General features: G+C 42.2%; 1 protein-coding gene across 1 annotated transcript; it reads left to right on the plus strand.

The window, feature by feature from the left end:
• The first annotated feature begins 12666 nt into the window (after positions 1-12666).
• LOC147436794 (uncharacterized) lies at positions 12667-14679 on the plus strand. Its single transcript, XM_086485779.1, has 3 exons — positions 12667-12865; positions 12983-14085; positions 14383-14679. The coding sequence occupies exons 1-3, from the start codon at positions 12667-12669 to the stop codon at positions 14677-14679; spliced, it is 1599 nt and encodes a 532-aa protein (XP_086341905.1).
• The last annotated feature ends 728 nt before the right edge of the window (positions 14680-15407 follow it).

A 15407-nucleotide genomic window follows, 5' to 3' on the forward strand; every position in this document is an offset into this window, starting at 1 on the left:
TATTCCTAACTTTAGAACATCAAAGTTTATAAATAGTGATCGTGCAAAAATGTGGCCAATGTTTTTATATAACATAATAGAAAATATAAGCTTTATAAATTTGAAATAGAAGTCTAGGTAATCATCAATAAAAAGATATTTATCTCTGTGGTACATAGTTAATGTGTTTTTGCCCACATATTTGAAAACAAATATAGATTATCTCGATACTCCTTCTTTTCTTGAAGATATAGCTTTGTTCTTCACTCCATGCCATCTTTTGCTTTCATAGCAAGCTCAGACACACACACACACACACACAGAGTCCACATTGTAATGCTCGTGGTGTTTCCTACCTAGCTTGAATGGTTTGGTATCCAACATGTTGTTCGCTCAAGCAATTATGTCTTTGGAGGGAATGATTGCTCCGGTGCCGCTTCATGGTTGATGAATGTGCCATGACTTCACTAGTTTGATGAGAGAGAGTGTGATTCCCCAAGCTACATGGTTACATCCACATGGTATATGTGAGGTGCCTTGGATATGAATCCAAGGCACGAGTGATCCCCCAAGCTACGTGCTTACATCCACATGGTATATGTGAGGTGCCTTGGATACGAATCCGCCTATTGTCAAAGATATTGAGGCTCATTGTAGACACCTAGTTTTTCTTTCATTTGCTATATGTTGTTTATATGGAAGGCCCACTATATACATGTTCCACACATGAACTCAATGTTTACACCTTTCTAAATTTTGGCATTTTTGTTGAATTATAGGAGGAGATGATTCACTCTTACTACACAATTAGTATAAGTAAAGATTCGGGCTGCTTTAGACAACATATGACCTTTTAGGACATGGTAATCTTTACATACCTTCTTTGAGTTTTGACAACACTACACGATCGTGCAAAATGTGGTAGTCTTTATTGGTACAAATGTGATAGTGGTTGTTGTTGCACACTTCTATATATTTACACATGTTAAGACAAGCCATCCACTACCATGGCTTCCCAATTTAGCCTAAATAGTGCAATCTATGAATGTCTCCCACTACTTGATCGCCTCAAGAGCCTCTCCCTGTGTCTGCACAACTCTAGCAAAAAAAACCCGAGGCATCTTTGATCTTGATATCTGACAAAGCCCTCTCTAAATAGACAATGAAAGCGGTCTTGTATCTCATAAGATACTGGCTGATGACATATGTGATGTAACTCTGTCTCTGGCTCTATATGGCAAATCCTGGTCTCACTGAATCAGGTAGATCCTGACGTACGAGTCTAGTGATCATTGACCGTGTGCGAGATAGGGAGGGTGCATCCAAGGAGTACTGGAACGAAGGCAATCTTTCCATGCTAAATGAGAATGAGAGAGAGAGAGAGAAGAAGTAGAAGAAGAAGAAGAAGAGAGTTTTAACATCGTAGGAAGCTATCCCAAGAGACCTTAAAGATCTAGCTGACGGGGAGTTGAACTCAAGACCTGTTATTCAAGAGAGAGAGAGAGAGAGAGAGAGAGAGAGAGAGAGAGAGAGAGAGAGAGAGAGAGAGAGAGAGAGAGAGAGAGAGAGAGAGAGAGAGAGAGAGAGAAATAAAGAGGGGAGATTGCTTGCGTGCAAAAATGGCATTCAACATCAATTGCAATATGGATCGCCTTCCCATTAATTTGCTGGTTCGTAGTGGTAATTGCATACAATGGCTAAAATAAGGTCCAAGCTGCAGGACAGAAAATTTTCAGGTATGCTCTGCACGTTCAGATTTTTCATTTGTGCAGGTTCTCATTTTGTTGTTCTTGTTGTAATCTAATGTATCGTCAATTTGACATTGGAACTAGCTGTAAAGAGATTGCGCACAGAGAGAGAGAGAGAGAGAGAGAGAGAGAGAGAGAGAGAGAGAGAGAGAGAGAGAGAGAGAGAGAGAGAGAGAGAGAGAGAGAGAGAGAGAGAGAGAGAGCCTTCAGCAGGAAATTTAATGTGGAAAACTCCATATTTTACAACCTTCAGTGAACACCAGCTATTGGAAAAATCTGTAGGAGAAGCTAATTACAAATTACTCAGAAATGAAGTTCTCATACTTGTCATAGAGCTTGCTCATAACAAAACTTACATGAGAGGAGGTGCCCTCTCACTGCTTTTGTTGATTTACAATCATTCAAAACAGGCGAGTTCCTCTTCACCATTTCAATAAAGGTGAGACCTTTTAACAACATGTCGGTGTCTTAGGCCAGCAATAAATATGACGAGCTACAATCTCCTCGGAACACCAAGGAGAGCCTAAAGCTTTTTGGCCATTCCCATGTCCAACACATCCTACACTCATTCAATCCAAGAGATAAAATCTGGGGTAAATTTCTTGTCGAGACCGTCTTTTGTCTTTGCAAGGACATAATAACAACAAAATTGCTTAACACATCCTCCTAATATTTTATTCAAAGGGAGGATGTGTGGGGAAAATTATCCTTGCCCAACCCTTGATAGGCGTAAGAGACATTGCGTTGGAAAAAATCCCTCTCACCAGGTATCAATTTAAAGCCATCAGCTTTATGTATTTCTGTTTGCTGGAAATATCTTCCAGGAGAGTATATACTGAAAAGGACATTGCAAGCAGGATTGTGCAAAGTGGAAGGCAAAACAAGCCAATACTTCCACAGTTGCATCAACCCCACCAACGACGACCCTGGCAGCCCCGAGCACTACATTAGTGGTACATTTTGTACCAAGTCTCCAGCAACCTCAGGTTTTACTGGAAGATAAGCAGGACGTCCCCCCCCACACTATTAGGGTTATTGCACGCTTGTGGCTCTGCCAACAAGGATCATAGTTTCACCATTCTCTTCGACACAGGTAGTATGGAGGATCTTTTGTCTCCACAGCTAGCCACCAAGTTGGAGTGTAGCAAGTAGCCCTATGTGTTGGATGTTGATGGATTCACATCAGACATTCGCACATAGATCACGGAAAAGGCAACTCAATTACAGTTTTCAGTTCAACAACCACATTTCAGCGAAATGTGCTTGTTGCACCACTCACAGGTTGAGACATTCTTCTTGGGAATCCTTGATTTGCTATTCATGTTCCAGTAATAGATAGTAAATCTGCCACGTTTTGTCAATGGACTAATATAAAGCTAATGATTTGATCAGAAAATAGATCCCTCGAAAACTTCACGATGCAGATAAAAGGAGGAATCGTAAACTGCATACGGGGCACTACAGTCATTGAAAGAGGGTCGTAGAGAGGAAAAGGAAAACTTTGTGTCCCCACTTTGTGCAAACAGTGGACCTTGTGAAAGCCTCAGATTTGTTGCCAGATTGGATGACAGAGGAGGATTTGCAAGTGCATGCTGAGCATTACAAGAACTCAGATTGGATGGCAGAGGAGGATTTGCAAGTGTATGTTGTCCATCATCGCTGTCAGTGAGATTTCCGTTTTCAGCTCTGCTTTATGCGAGAGATCTGTTGTGTTTTTCATTGCAAATCTGCGTTTTTATAGCCAGCGTTCAACTCCTCATTTCTCAAATTCCCGGGTGGCCAATTGTGCAGTAGTTTCACCTGAAACTTAGCCATGGTAAAAAATTATTAGTAAATCACTTTTATGATTTATTTGTTGGGTCTGGTGGACAGTTTGCCCTACCTAGCCCTTAAGTGGATTATAACCTGCAAATCTCACCTATAGAGGGAGTCTCAAATGTGGATAGCACTAATAGAGGTTGAAGAGCAGCCCAACGTTTTCCAGCTCCCAGATTAGTCTGGCATTTTTGGGCAGAGATCCCTAGCATTTTTAGATTTTAGCCTCACCACCCTCCCTAGCAGCACATCAGGCCCTAGCATTTTCAGTTTTCAGCCCTTTTTTCTCCGGATCAGCCTCAATCTGCACTTGCTAGGTCTTCCCGTTGCGGTCTGGTACTTCGGTAGCCTATCGAGTCTCCCCTCGGCCATTCCGTCACCGGCATCAAGTGCTCCACTACTATCCATCATCGCCGTCAGCGAGATCTATGTTTTCAGCTCTGCTTTACACAAGAGATCTTGTGCGTTTCTCATTGCAGATCTGTGTTTTTATAGCCAGCTTTCAATACTTCAGTCCTCTCACATCGCGAGCGCAATTCAGCCCCAGATCTATCCTCAATGGCCATCCGCAATCCCACATCGAGAAGGATCCAAAGGTGCATCAAATCAGCCTTGGACGTGCCTCTTCTTGAGTTATTGCGGCGACAATCATCATTCAAGTTAGTAGAGTCTGCACTTGAGGTATTGCATGTGTATAGATTCCATTTCAGCTATCAAAAGCAAATACCACATCGGCAACGGTGGTTGGAGCCCTTAAGAGGGTTGATTGGGACCCCTTGGGGTGTCATTCTCTCTCTCTCTCTCTCTCTCTCTCTCTCTCTCTCTCTCTCTCTCTCTCTCTCTCTCTCTCTCTCTCTCTCTACACATCTACTGCTCTCTCTCATTCCCTCTCTTAAGGGATAGTAAAAGGAATCATCATTCAAGCTAAAAGGAAACTCTAAACGCAAGGAAAAGAAGGAAAGGTATTGTGGAAGTGTAAAACCTAGATCTTCAGCATATTTCAATTCCATTGAACCTAACATTGGTATTAGAGCTTTGAAGATTTTTCTCTAATCCACTAATCTTTGAATTTTTTTTTCCTCTCTTGTGTTTGAGTATGTTGTAGCGTTTCACCCAAGGACGCTTCGCTCACTCAAGGAACTGTAGGACTTGCCATTGTGCATAGAATTGTGTGCCTTGAGCATAGGAAATGCAAACATTGTATATGTGTTAGGTGGAGCGGAAGTGAATGTTGAAGTTTGCTCAAGATGAGTGCTCCGAACTGTGCTCAAGGTTCCTTTTACTTAGGGAAGGGCGAGCCTTCCGTTCTTAAACGAGAGAGTGCAAGTGATCACAAACAAAGTGGATGAACACTGTGAATGAAGGTGATGAGGCTGAGAGATAGAGAGAGAATACGACACCGGAGATGTTGTCAAACCCTCCTCCAAGGGATCCACTCTCGATGGCGAGAGTGGTCTACTATTGATTGCACAATCCGGTACAATACTTGGACTTGCCGACGATGTAGACGACGAAACGGGTTGAAATCTGAGAATGCTAATGGCTGAAATGTGCAAATCTTTATCTTCTGGATTCTGACTCTATGTAGGTGACGACGGCGATGACGATGATGCAACGACGACACGCTGAAAACGTAGATGCTGAAATCTACGTTTTTCGGGCTGAAACTGCAAACTACGCTGGATCTGACCGTGCGGCGAGGATTTGCTCTGCGGGAAGGTGAGATCTGCGAGGTTCGGGACTTCTTCTGCGGGTACTGACTGCTGAAAACTGAAAGCGCTGGTCTATGGACTGGTTCTGTCGTGATGGAACTGCAAAGCGCTAGATGTCATGCTGGACTTCTTAGTAGAATTCTACTGCTGGGGGAAATCTACTAACGCTAGGGCTGCTATCGTAAACTGGTTCTGCTGTGTCTGCTAATGCCAAAGCTGCTCTGCAATGCAAAAACGCCAAGGCTGATCTGTCTTACAAAAAAGCTAGCTTTGATGCTGTGTTGCAAAAACGCTAGGCCATGCTGGGGGGTCCTGCTGAGAAGGTGCCTGTTGAGCAAGGTGCTCCTGCTGCCTCTTCTGCAAGAAAGTGCTAGCGCTAGGTATCTATATATACAAACTTAGCAAAATTGCCCTACCTAGTTTCCAACAAAAGTCACTTAATAAATAAGTGAAAAATGTCAAAAATAGGGAAAATAGGTCTACGCACTGTAAAAATGCTCCTGATGGGTTCTAATGGAGATCTGATGATCATGCTGTGTGCAACCAGAGGATATGCATCTAATCTAAGTGTCTGGACATGCACGGTCTGCGAACAGACTCACAAAAGTGCCAGATCACTTCCTATTCTAGACTGACTGAACTGAAGTGAACCCTGGTCATGTTGTAGCTTGTCCACGGACACATAGGGTTGGATGTGTCAGGTGACAATACCGGGGGTTACAATTGTGGTGCACCTGCGAGAGGGTGGTTGACTTGGTGTGCGCACTTGACCACCTCGACATAAAAAGCATGGATATTTGCAGTCATAAATTCTTCGACATGACAAATCACATCATTGACGACATGCATTGGAAATATGAAGATGTTGATTGCGAGTACCAGGATTTGTTAGTGGCCTATGATGACAAAGAAGACGCCATCCGGATCAGCCTCTTAGCTATGGAGTCTTGGCATTGTTTGAAGAACCATCTCTCTCATCTGCTTGGAGAATACCATCATTCTAGAGGAGGCATTGCATCGTCTATGATGTGTACACATCTTTGGCAGCACATCAAGTCAGCACTATCTGCATCTTCTTAGCAATCGATAGCCATTAACCTGGAGCCAAAGGGTTCCAATCCAAGGCAACCACCACGGGAGTTCGCAGGCATCGTGAGCCTACATTTGCAGCCACATCCATTGCAGAGGCGAGGATTCATCTAGGGCTTTTATCATATGGCAATCTAGTCAAAGCCCCAAGAGGAGCCTCTATCTTTGAGGAGTTACTTGGCGGTCTCATGAGACATCATAAAGAGGACTTGCCATGGTTCATGGGCACTCCAAAGGACATATCCATTTTCATCTCCCATTCGGCGTTGCTCTCACCAATCTTTCCGCGTAGGGGCAGTATAGGCTGGTCGGTAACCTTAGTCGACATCGGCATTTGCATATCCAGACATTCGCTCTACAAGCATCCATCCGGTTTGCGGTTTGGTTCACACCATCCGAGTTGGGGCAACAAAGGTTATTACTTGCCGGTAACCAACAAGGGCATCGTTGATCCAAGATCCCGTCCATTGTTTGCGAGTAGATGCATCATCACCATCCTCGTGTTTTGGACATTTCCACATCACCCAGGGGAGCCTCTCTCAAAATTCGTCGTGGAGGACATCATCTAGAAGGAAATTCATCTGAGACCATCTTATAGCGTGCATGGAGTTTGATACCAGAACCTCACCTTAAGAAAGAGGGGATGCTACGTGCACGTGGTTCTATGTGCCACGTGGACAGGCTTCATCGACTTGTAGTACCAATTTTCCAGTTTGAAACCCTCTTGCACAAATGGTTTGTAAAAGCGTTCTGACAAATGTTGTTACACTATGGTGGGCATCTAGCATGACATACATATAGTTCTAGGCTAGAGGAATCCAATGAGCCATTCTCCACGTGATCGGATCCTTGGGTGTCCCGGACATATGTGATAGTTTTACCCGAAACTTAGTCTTGATCAAAACTCCAACTCCTAGATCAGCCTTGCGTTTTTGGGCAGAGATCCCCATCGTTTTCAAATTTCAGCCCAGTGCCCTCCCTAGTAGCAGATCAGCCTCTAGCATTTTCAGTTTTTAATCCTTCCCTCGCCGGATCGGCCTGGATCTGCACTTGCTAGGTCTCCCCATTGCGGTCCAGTACTTTGGCAGACCATCGAGCCTCCACTTGGCCATTCCCTCACCGACATCGAGTGCTCCACTACTATCCGTCATCACTCTCATTGAGATTTGCGTTTTCAGCCATGCTTTACGCGAGAGAGCTGTTGCGTTTTTCGTCTCGCAGTTTTGTGTTTTGGTAGCCAGCTCTCAGCCCTCTCTCACATCGGGAGCGCAATTCAGCTCCAGATCTACCCTTGGTGACTATCCACAATCCCACATAAAGAAGGATCCAAAGGTGCATCAAATCAACCCCGGAGGTGCCTCTTTCTGAGGAGTTACTGTGGTGATAGTCATCATTCGAGTCAGTAGAGTCTGCACTTGAGGTATTGCATGTGTGTATATTCCGTTTATGCAATCAAAAGCAAATACCAGATCGACAACAATGTGGGGGGCCCTTGAAAGGATTGGTTGGGACCCCATCGTGTGTCATTCTCCTCTTCTCTCTCTTTCTCTCTCCCTTTACACATCTCTATCGCTCTCTCTCATTCCCTCTCTTTATGGACAATAAAAAGAACCATCATTCAAGCTAAAAAGGATCACTAACACAAGGAAAAGAAAGAAATGATTTGTGGAAGTGTAAACCCTAGATCTTCACCATAATTCAATTCCGCTGCACTTGACATTTGTGCATGGAACTAACACCATCCCATATCAGGGGAGTTGGAAACACAGAATGCAGACCTCTTGGGGCCGGATTTATCCACCCATCATCCTCACCATTCACAACACCCATCCTCTTCATCATGAAGAAGGACAAATCGCCCAATTATGTGTTGACTACAAAGAAGTAAACAAGCTGACAATCAAGAACAAGTTTCCCATGCCTCACATCATTGAGTACATTTTGGAGCGACTGGATGGTGCAAAGTTCTTCACCAAAATCGACTTGAAGAGCGGCTACCACTAGATTCACATTTTTGAAGTAGACATTCCAAAAATGTTGGATGTGGAGAAGGTTTTCCAGATCCTTGAAGCAAATAAACTCTATGTCAATGCCAAGAAGAGTACCTTTGGGGTACATGAGGTTTCCTACCTCGATTTCATCATCAACAGCGATGACATGAGATTGGACCCCGAAAAGATTCAAGCCATTTTATCTTGGGAGATTTCCCAAACCTCCCAACAGATACGCTCTTTTGTGGGTCTTTGTCAGGCCTATAGCAAACACATGTATAATTTTTCAAAAATTGCAGCACCACTTATAGACTTACTCAAGGGATGCAAGACCAAGCGCCAGAAAGTGTAAGTAGAGGGAAGGTCTTTGGAGGCTTTCTACGCACTCATTAGTCGGTTCGGTAACTTTTTCATGCTGATCCCTTGCAAGCATATATCTTCAGCAAAAGACGTCGCTCGACTATTCATCCGGTTTTGGTATCCCATTGCTGGGTTGCCCAAGACCATCACCTCCAATGGGGACGCCAAGTTTACTTCCTAGTTTTTTGTAAGGTGCAGCGGAAATGAATGTTGAACTTTGCTCAAGATCAGTGCTCTGAACTCTACTCAAGGGTTCCTTTTACTTACGAAAGAGAGATACTTTTGTTCCTTTAGTGAGAGAGTGCAAATGATCACAAACAAAGTGGTAAACACTGTGAATGAAGGTGCTGAGACTGAGAGATAGAGAGAGAAGAATACGACACCAGAATGTTGTCAAACCCTTCTCCGAAGGCCCCACTGAAAACTGAAAATGCTAAGGGCTAAAATTTGCAAATCTTGTATATGCTGAATTCTGACTCTATGTCGGTGATCATGCAAGGAAGCTGATCTCTTTAAAGGATATGGCTATCATCTTGATGACCGTTTGACTCCTAAGTTCCATGGTGTTCGATCAGGAGGACCAATTACGGAGCTCTAGATTAAGAAGAAGAAGAAAAGTATTTTAACGTCGTAGGAAACTATCCCAAGAGACCACGGCATAATAGTCATCCATGAAAGAAAATTAGAAGCAAAAGACACAAAAAATGATATTTTTTGTTTTGGTGAGAGAATCAAGGAAACGATATGTCGTAAGTGTGCATATTCAAAGGAATTGTTTTGAAGAACTCAAATTCAGATTTGAATTTGGATCAGTCAGAGGAACCTCTGCTATATAAATACTAGCCAAGGTGTAGGTGTAGGTAGTCTTTATTAACTCTCTCTCTCAAGAGGATTGTCAAGAAGAAAATAAATACACATGACAAAATCTTGTTGGAACGAGCCTGAAAGAGCCTAGAAGGTAGAGATGTTAATGCTCACCTAAGGATATAACTAGCAAGTTTACACCTTTGAATTTGAAGCATGAAAATGTCAAAAGTAGTCAAAAGTCCAATAAAGTAATTTGTAGTGTGGATGAATTTTTTTGAAGACTTTTGGTTGTGAAGTAATTGTGTCAATCCTATTTGTGGCTTTATGGTTTTTCTTGGTGTTTGCATCTTAGGCTATGTTTTATCTTGATGGAATGTGTCAAGTAACCAGGCAAGAAATATTGCAGTTAAACACCAAGAAGACTTCCTAGTAGTAACATTGTTAAGGTTTTTAATACAAACTATAGGGCCTTGCAAGAGATCCATTTATATTGCAAAAGTCTATATGTTGTGATTTTTATTACAGTTAATGTTGGCATCGTATCGATTAGGGAACCTTTCAAATAGGTATCATGCAGCCTCTTATTGTCTTACATGGCATTACTCTTCGGTATTGAGTAGTCAATTTGTCAATATTAGAGCTCTCGTGTCACTAGCATGTTACAATACTCGACTTAGAGAAGGAGACCCCTATCTTCAATTTCTTTATGTACAATTGTTTGTTTCTCCTCTTGATGTAGCTGAAGCCATCATGCAAATGGATGTAGGTATCCTCATATAAAGCTCAAGTGTGATTTGTCCTTTTTTTCTTTTGCAAATGTAGCAATTATTTTAAAGATCACTTTCTCTCTTTTGTCGCTTGCCTTTTTTTTTTGGCAATTGAGACAATTGTTTCAAAGCATGAACTGGTTTTTTTTAAATAAATGGCATATATTTAGGGTAAGCATGGTGACTTCTTTAAATAATGCTCTAAAAAAATGTTTGATTGTATTGTTAATGTATCATGATTGATCAATACTATGCTACTTTAAACACTCTTTCATATCCAGGTCCTTACCACTTTCAACGAATCATGGATGTGCCCTTTTGTTTCAAGGAGGATAGTTCACAAAATAATGTATCTGATTATGTGCATGAAAGGCATATCGATCACGAACCATGTCTCTCTCAGCTAGATGGTGAAGAAGCTGGAGAGGTATTAGACATAAGTGGACAGATTTTAGATTGGAGTACTAATATGCAAGCATTATGGGATGAATTTAGAGCTCCCCTTGCAATGCAAGAGAAGATGATAAAGATGTTGTTTGCAGAAGTGCAGCCTTGCAAAGGAAAAAATCATTGTCTAATAAGCAAGGACTCTCGTTGGCTTCAATTTTGCTCAATAATCAAAAGGAAGCGATAAAAGCGCCTATTGCTCAGAATTTAAATCAAATGTTTTGTCATTATCGCTCTTTGGGAATGGTGGAGCCAAAACGATGGTGGTTATGTGTGGGCTCAAGAAATCACAACCATCAACCAAAAGTTTTAGTCCACGGAGATGCATCTGCCCCTCAAGTGTCAATTATGCATCAAAAGCAAAGTATGATTGTAATGTATGCTCCATTCCTTGTGACAAATGTGGAAATTCTTGCAAGCAAATGGTTCCATTTGACTACATGTCATTTGTAGAGCAACTAAAGCTTTTGTGTCAAAGTTCAACAAATTGTCACGAGTTTCTTGCCATGTGGCGAGATAGAACAACATGGCTCATGGAAAATAACACAAAAGAAAGAAATATCAAGGAGCTTTGGGATGGTCAAAAGATTAAACTATGCAAAGAATTTTGGGATCCGAATGCTCTTTGGGAACTCCGTGTTATTTGTGATAATGAACAATGCAAAAAAATCTACAGGGCCTTCCCTCTTTCTATGAAAAATCAAGAGTTTGTTCATGGTTGGAATGCTCAAGAAAAAGAGTATGCCTTTCGATGCACAAAATGTAGGGGATGGATTCAAAAACAGCAACAAATGTCAAAGGTAAGAATCTTTTCCATATTGTGGTGATATAGTGATTAGTCTTGAATCTTAAGAGCTGGCCAAATTTTATGATTTCATAAATTGCATGCATCTGTTTCTTTCTATTTTTGTAAGTTTGCATACCAACAATTGATGCAAATGTTAATAGTTTTAATTCATTTCTATTGGATGTAATTTTAGCCTTGCAGATGTCTCTTTTACAAAATAATTTTATCTTTATGATTGTGGCTTGAAGGGGGATCCAAGGAATTTTGCAGTATTTTGTCATTGGGATGGATTTCAAGCTGCAAAAACTAAACAAAAGGAGGTTGGAATTCTGGATATGTGCATTGTCAATGCAATAAAAGGCAGTAAAATTGGTCCTCTAGCTCTTCTTTTTATTCCATTCAGCTTGATTCAGTTATAACAAAGACATGGAGACATTTTACAATATTTTTTGACTCCTCTAATAAACGAACTCGTATCTTCGTTTGTGGATGGATTTATGGTGCAATATTGCTATCCGACACAACTTATTACAGATGGGCTTTTTAATGATGACCAAGGTCAGTGTAGGTTGCGATCATTATTGATGTTTTGGACAGGAGATCATCCTGCGTAGTGTAAATTGGGTTTATTAAAAGATGGCGGAAAGAATGGTTGTCGTAGAGATTGTCCAGTAACAAGCAAGGTGAGCCAACAAGGAAGAATCCCTTTTTATATTTATGATCAAAATAGATTACAAGGTCGAAATCCAGCCCCCAAAAGAAAGGTCGATCAAATGTATGAAGCGATAGGTCTCTCAAAGCGAGAGTCCACAAAGAAAGGAAAAGAGGAAAAACTTGCAAGTGCTCGCCTTATAGGTGAATCTTGTTTATGGGTGTTATATGACCTTTATGGTTTTGATATCATCAAGGACTTGGTTTATGATGTTATGCATATTCTTGCATTGAATCTTTTCAAAAAGTATATAAAGAGTCTTTTTGATGGATCAACACAATCAACAAAAGAAACTCATAGATACATGTACCCAAGAGGCTATCTTCGCAGTACCAAAAAGTTACAAGAATCAAGGGCGATGGCCTTCATTCAATCCAAGCCAGCATCATAACATGTTTATAGCCGAGGAGCACCAAAAGTTTGTAATGTGGTGTCTACCCCATATATTGAACATGGTGACAAGCATCAACAGGGAGATGAAGGACCTTGGAATGTTGCTGATAGATATTGCTCATATCTTCTACAACTATACAAGGTCTCATGTCTGGTCACAACAAGATTTTGAAGTGGTGCAAAAGTTACTACTATCATGGCGAATAAGATCAGAAGAGGCTTTTGGACCGAATGCTTCTCCCTTGGAGCATGTTGCTCGTAAGAAGACCTTCAATTTGAAAATCAGCTTTCATAAGTTTTGAAGCTCTAAATTCAGTTTGGTGTACCTTGAGAGTATAAATAGCTAAACAATTTTCAATGTAAATGTGATTGTAGGAAATGCAGAAATGCTTGATGACATACTACAATTTGGTGGACATGATGGTATGTGGTGTTATAGATACGAAAGAGCTGTGAATGGGGTTGTTTCTATACCCACCAATAACAAGGCAAATGAAATGACGTATGCTCATCATCATAGAAGGGTTTTGTTTACGAAGACAAGACAAAATATAAAGGTAGAAGAAGATGGCTTGCAACCACAAGAGCGACTATTAGTGTTTATGCATACTTGTTTGCAAAAGCCAAAGGGTACTCTTTTTGATAGAGATCTTAGTCTTTCATGTGAAGAATGGCACAAACAAGGTGTCCTTGTTGCAACTTCTGAGAAAGTAGCACTAGATCTTTTCCAAGCATGCGATCTTCTAGATCCTTGTCCATGCAAACATGTTTTGGATGCAAAGGGAGTGCTTGTGGGTCCAAAAAAAAGGAAATCCAGGTCTATGGCTGATTTTGAAAGATCATATCTTGAATCTTTTTGGAGGTCTGATCTATTTGTTCATGACCTTGCTACATTTAGTAAGGTGTTTTTTAAGGGAGAAAAATACAGTGTCAATGACAATGTGATAGCCTTTTGCAACCAGCAAGAAGGTATTGGATTTTGCGAAATTCGAAAGTTCTTTTTTCATGAGAGCCACCACAACATTGAAGTACTCTTTGTTGGAAATTTTGCCAACAATGGAGAAGAACTGGATGGATTGCCAAGGAATGAAGTCACCGGTATGAAGGTAATTTCAGCATTGGAACTCCACAACAGGACCTTGCAAATAAAGTCAATTTCTAACCTCAAACATAAATGTTTCCTTCTACCTTGTGGTGAAAGTGGAGACAACATTGTCTATAAAATGCAAGATGATGAAGTTCGGAAGGGTTTAGTAAAGCTTGGATTTCCAGGTTACCCTCCACCTTGGGTAGTATGTGGTGACATTGTCTTGGCAAACCTATATAACGATTTGGATAATCTTCAACATTCAGTTGTGCGAGACATTTGCAATCAGTTACACAAAGTGAAATTGGCAATATTGAGTAAGATGACAGCAGATGAGTGGGAGGTTGTGAAGGAGGAGGACACCTTGAGAGATATGAATGTCTGTTTGAAGGTCTTGTCAGGTTGGATTCCATTACAATTTTTAAAAAAAAAGAACTTTTGAAAAAAGCCTGCAATAGAGAACGAGCAGCACAGGGAAAGTGGTGCCACCTGGTGGCCATGCAAAAGCAAAAAATGAGGGCCATAAGGAGAGAGATGGCGTTAGCTGCAGAGGTGGCAGTCTGAGAGCGCTAGAAGGAGGGTTGCGGGCTCTGTAGCTTGCATGGGAAAGTAGCGCCACTTGGAGGTTTCCATGGGAGGGCGGCCAGTTTTGGACAGAGGCGGACGATGTTTGATTGGGCTGCTGTAGGGGGCCGTAGAAGTGATAGGAGGGGTTGCAGTTAATGGCTACAGGGAGGATGCTATAGAGAGTAAATATGATTCAAGGTGTATGAGAGCTAGCCAAGGGCTGGCCGAGCAGCGAGAAAGGAGGACTAGGAAAATCCGCGGGCGTCCTGGAGCAAGCAGTACGGAGGGGGTGCCTTTGAGGACGGCGGAGCTGCATGTGTGGAGCTTGGGAAGACCAAGGGGGCATTTATTGGAGTCACGACGGGTTGCAAAACCGACAGAGGCATCCATGAAGAAGGGGCCAACACTGAGAAGGTGAAGAGACCGCCAGCAAGGGAGGCTCAAGGCTGTGACCAAGGGGGGTCCATCCAAGGCCATCACTAAGTAAAGAAGCAGCCAGAGAGGTGCCGCATGAGGTGGCAGGGGCTGCATAAGGCGAGAGGGAAGAGCGTCATCTGGTGGATAGAGGAGGGGCGTCCACTTGTGGAAGGGGTCGACTAGTGTGGAAAGAAAGGTACCGTGAGCAGAGTAACACAAATCCATGTTAAGTTTTGGGGGAGCGTGCTGGTTGGAGGGAGTTGTTATGCAAAGGGCTAGCATGTCGGGGATGCCCATAAATTGAAAAGGTGCCGCTGCAAGCTGCGGATAGCTAGACGCCAAGGCACATGGAAGCACGAAGGAGAGAGTACAAGAGGAAACATGAGCAGGGATAATCTCCAAAAGCCGAGGAAGGGTACCAGGTTGCACCAAAGCACGCAATTGACAGTTGCCATCATTGTATTGCGATTGTGTTGATGTGATACATAGTTGGTTTGTGTTTTTTGTCGAGCTTTCCATCGATCTCATCTACGTCTCGTCTTTTGCCATATGCCCGTGGTAGCATTGGCTTCGGGATTGTGTGTGTGTGAGCAAAGAGGGAGGGAGAGAATGATTGAGTGAGCAATTATATGTGTGGTTGAGGCATGTGTCGCCTCCCTGTGTGAGTGTGTTTATAGTATTGGGATGAGTGTATGTATTAGTGGGCACAAGTGTGGGATGGTGGTTTGT

Source organism: Adiantum capillus-veneris, chromosome 17 (assembly GCF_014529385.1).
Source record: "Adiantum capillus-veneris isolate H3 chromosome 17, ASM1452938v2, whole genome shotgun sequence".
Classification (NCBI taxonomy): domain Eukaryota; kingdom Viridiplantae; phylum Streptophyta; class Polypodiopsida; order Polypodiales; family Pteridaceae; genus Adiantum; species Adiantum capillus-veneris.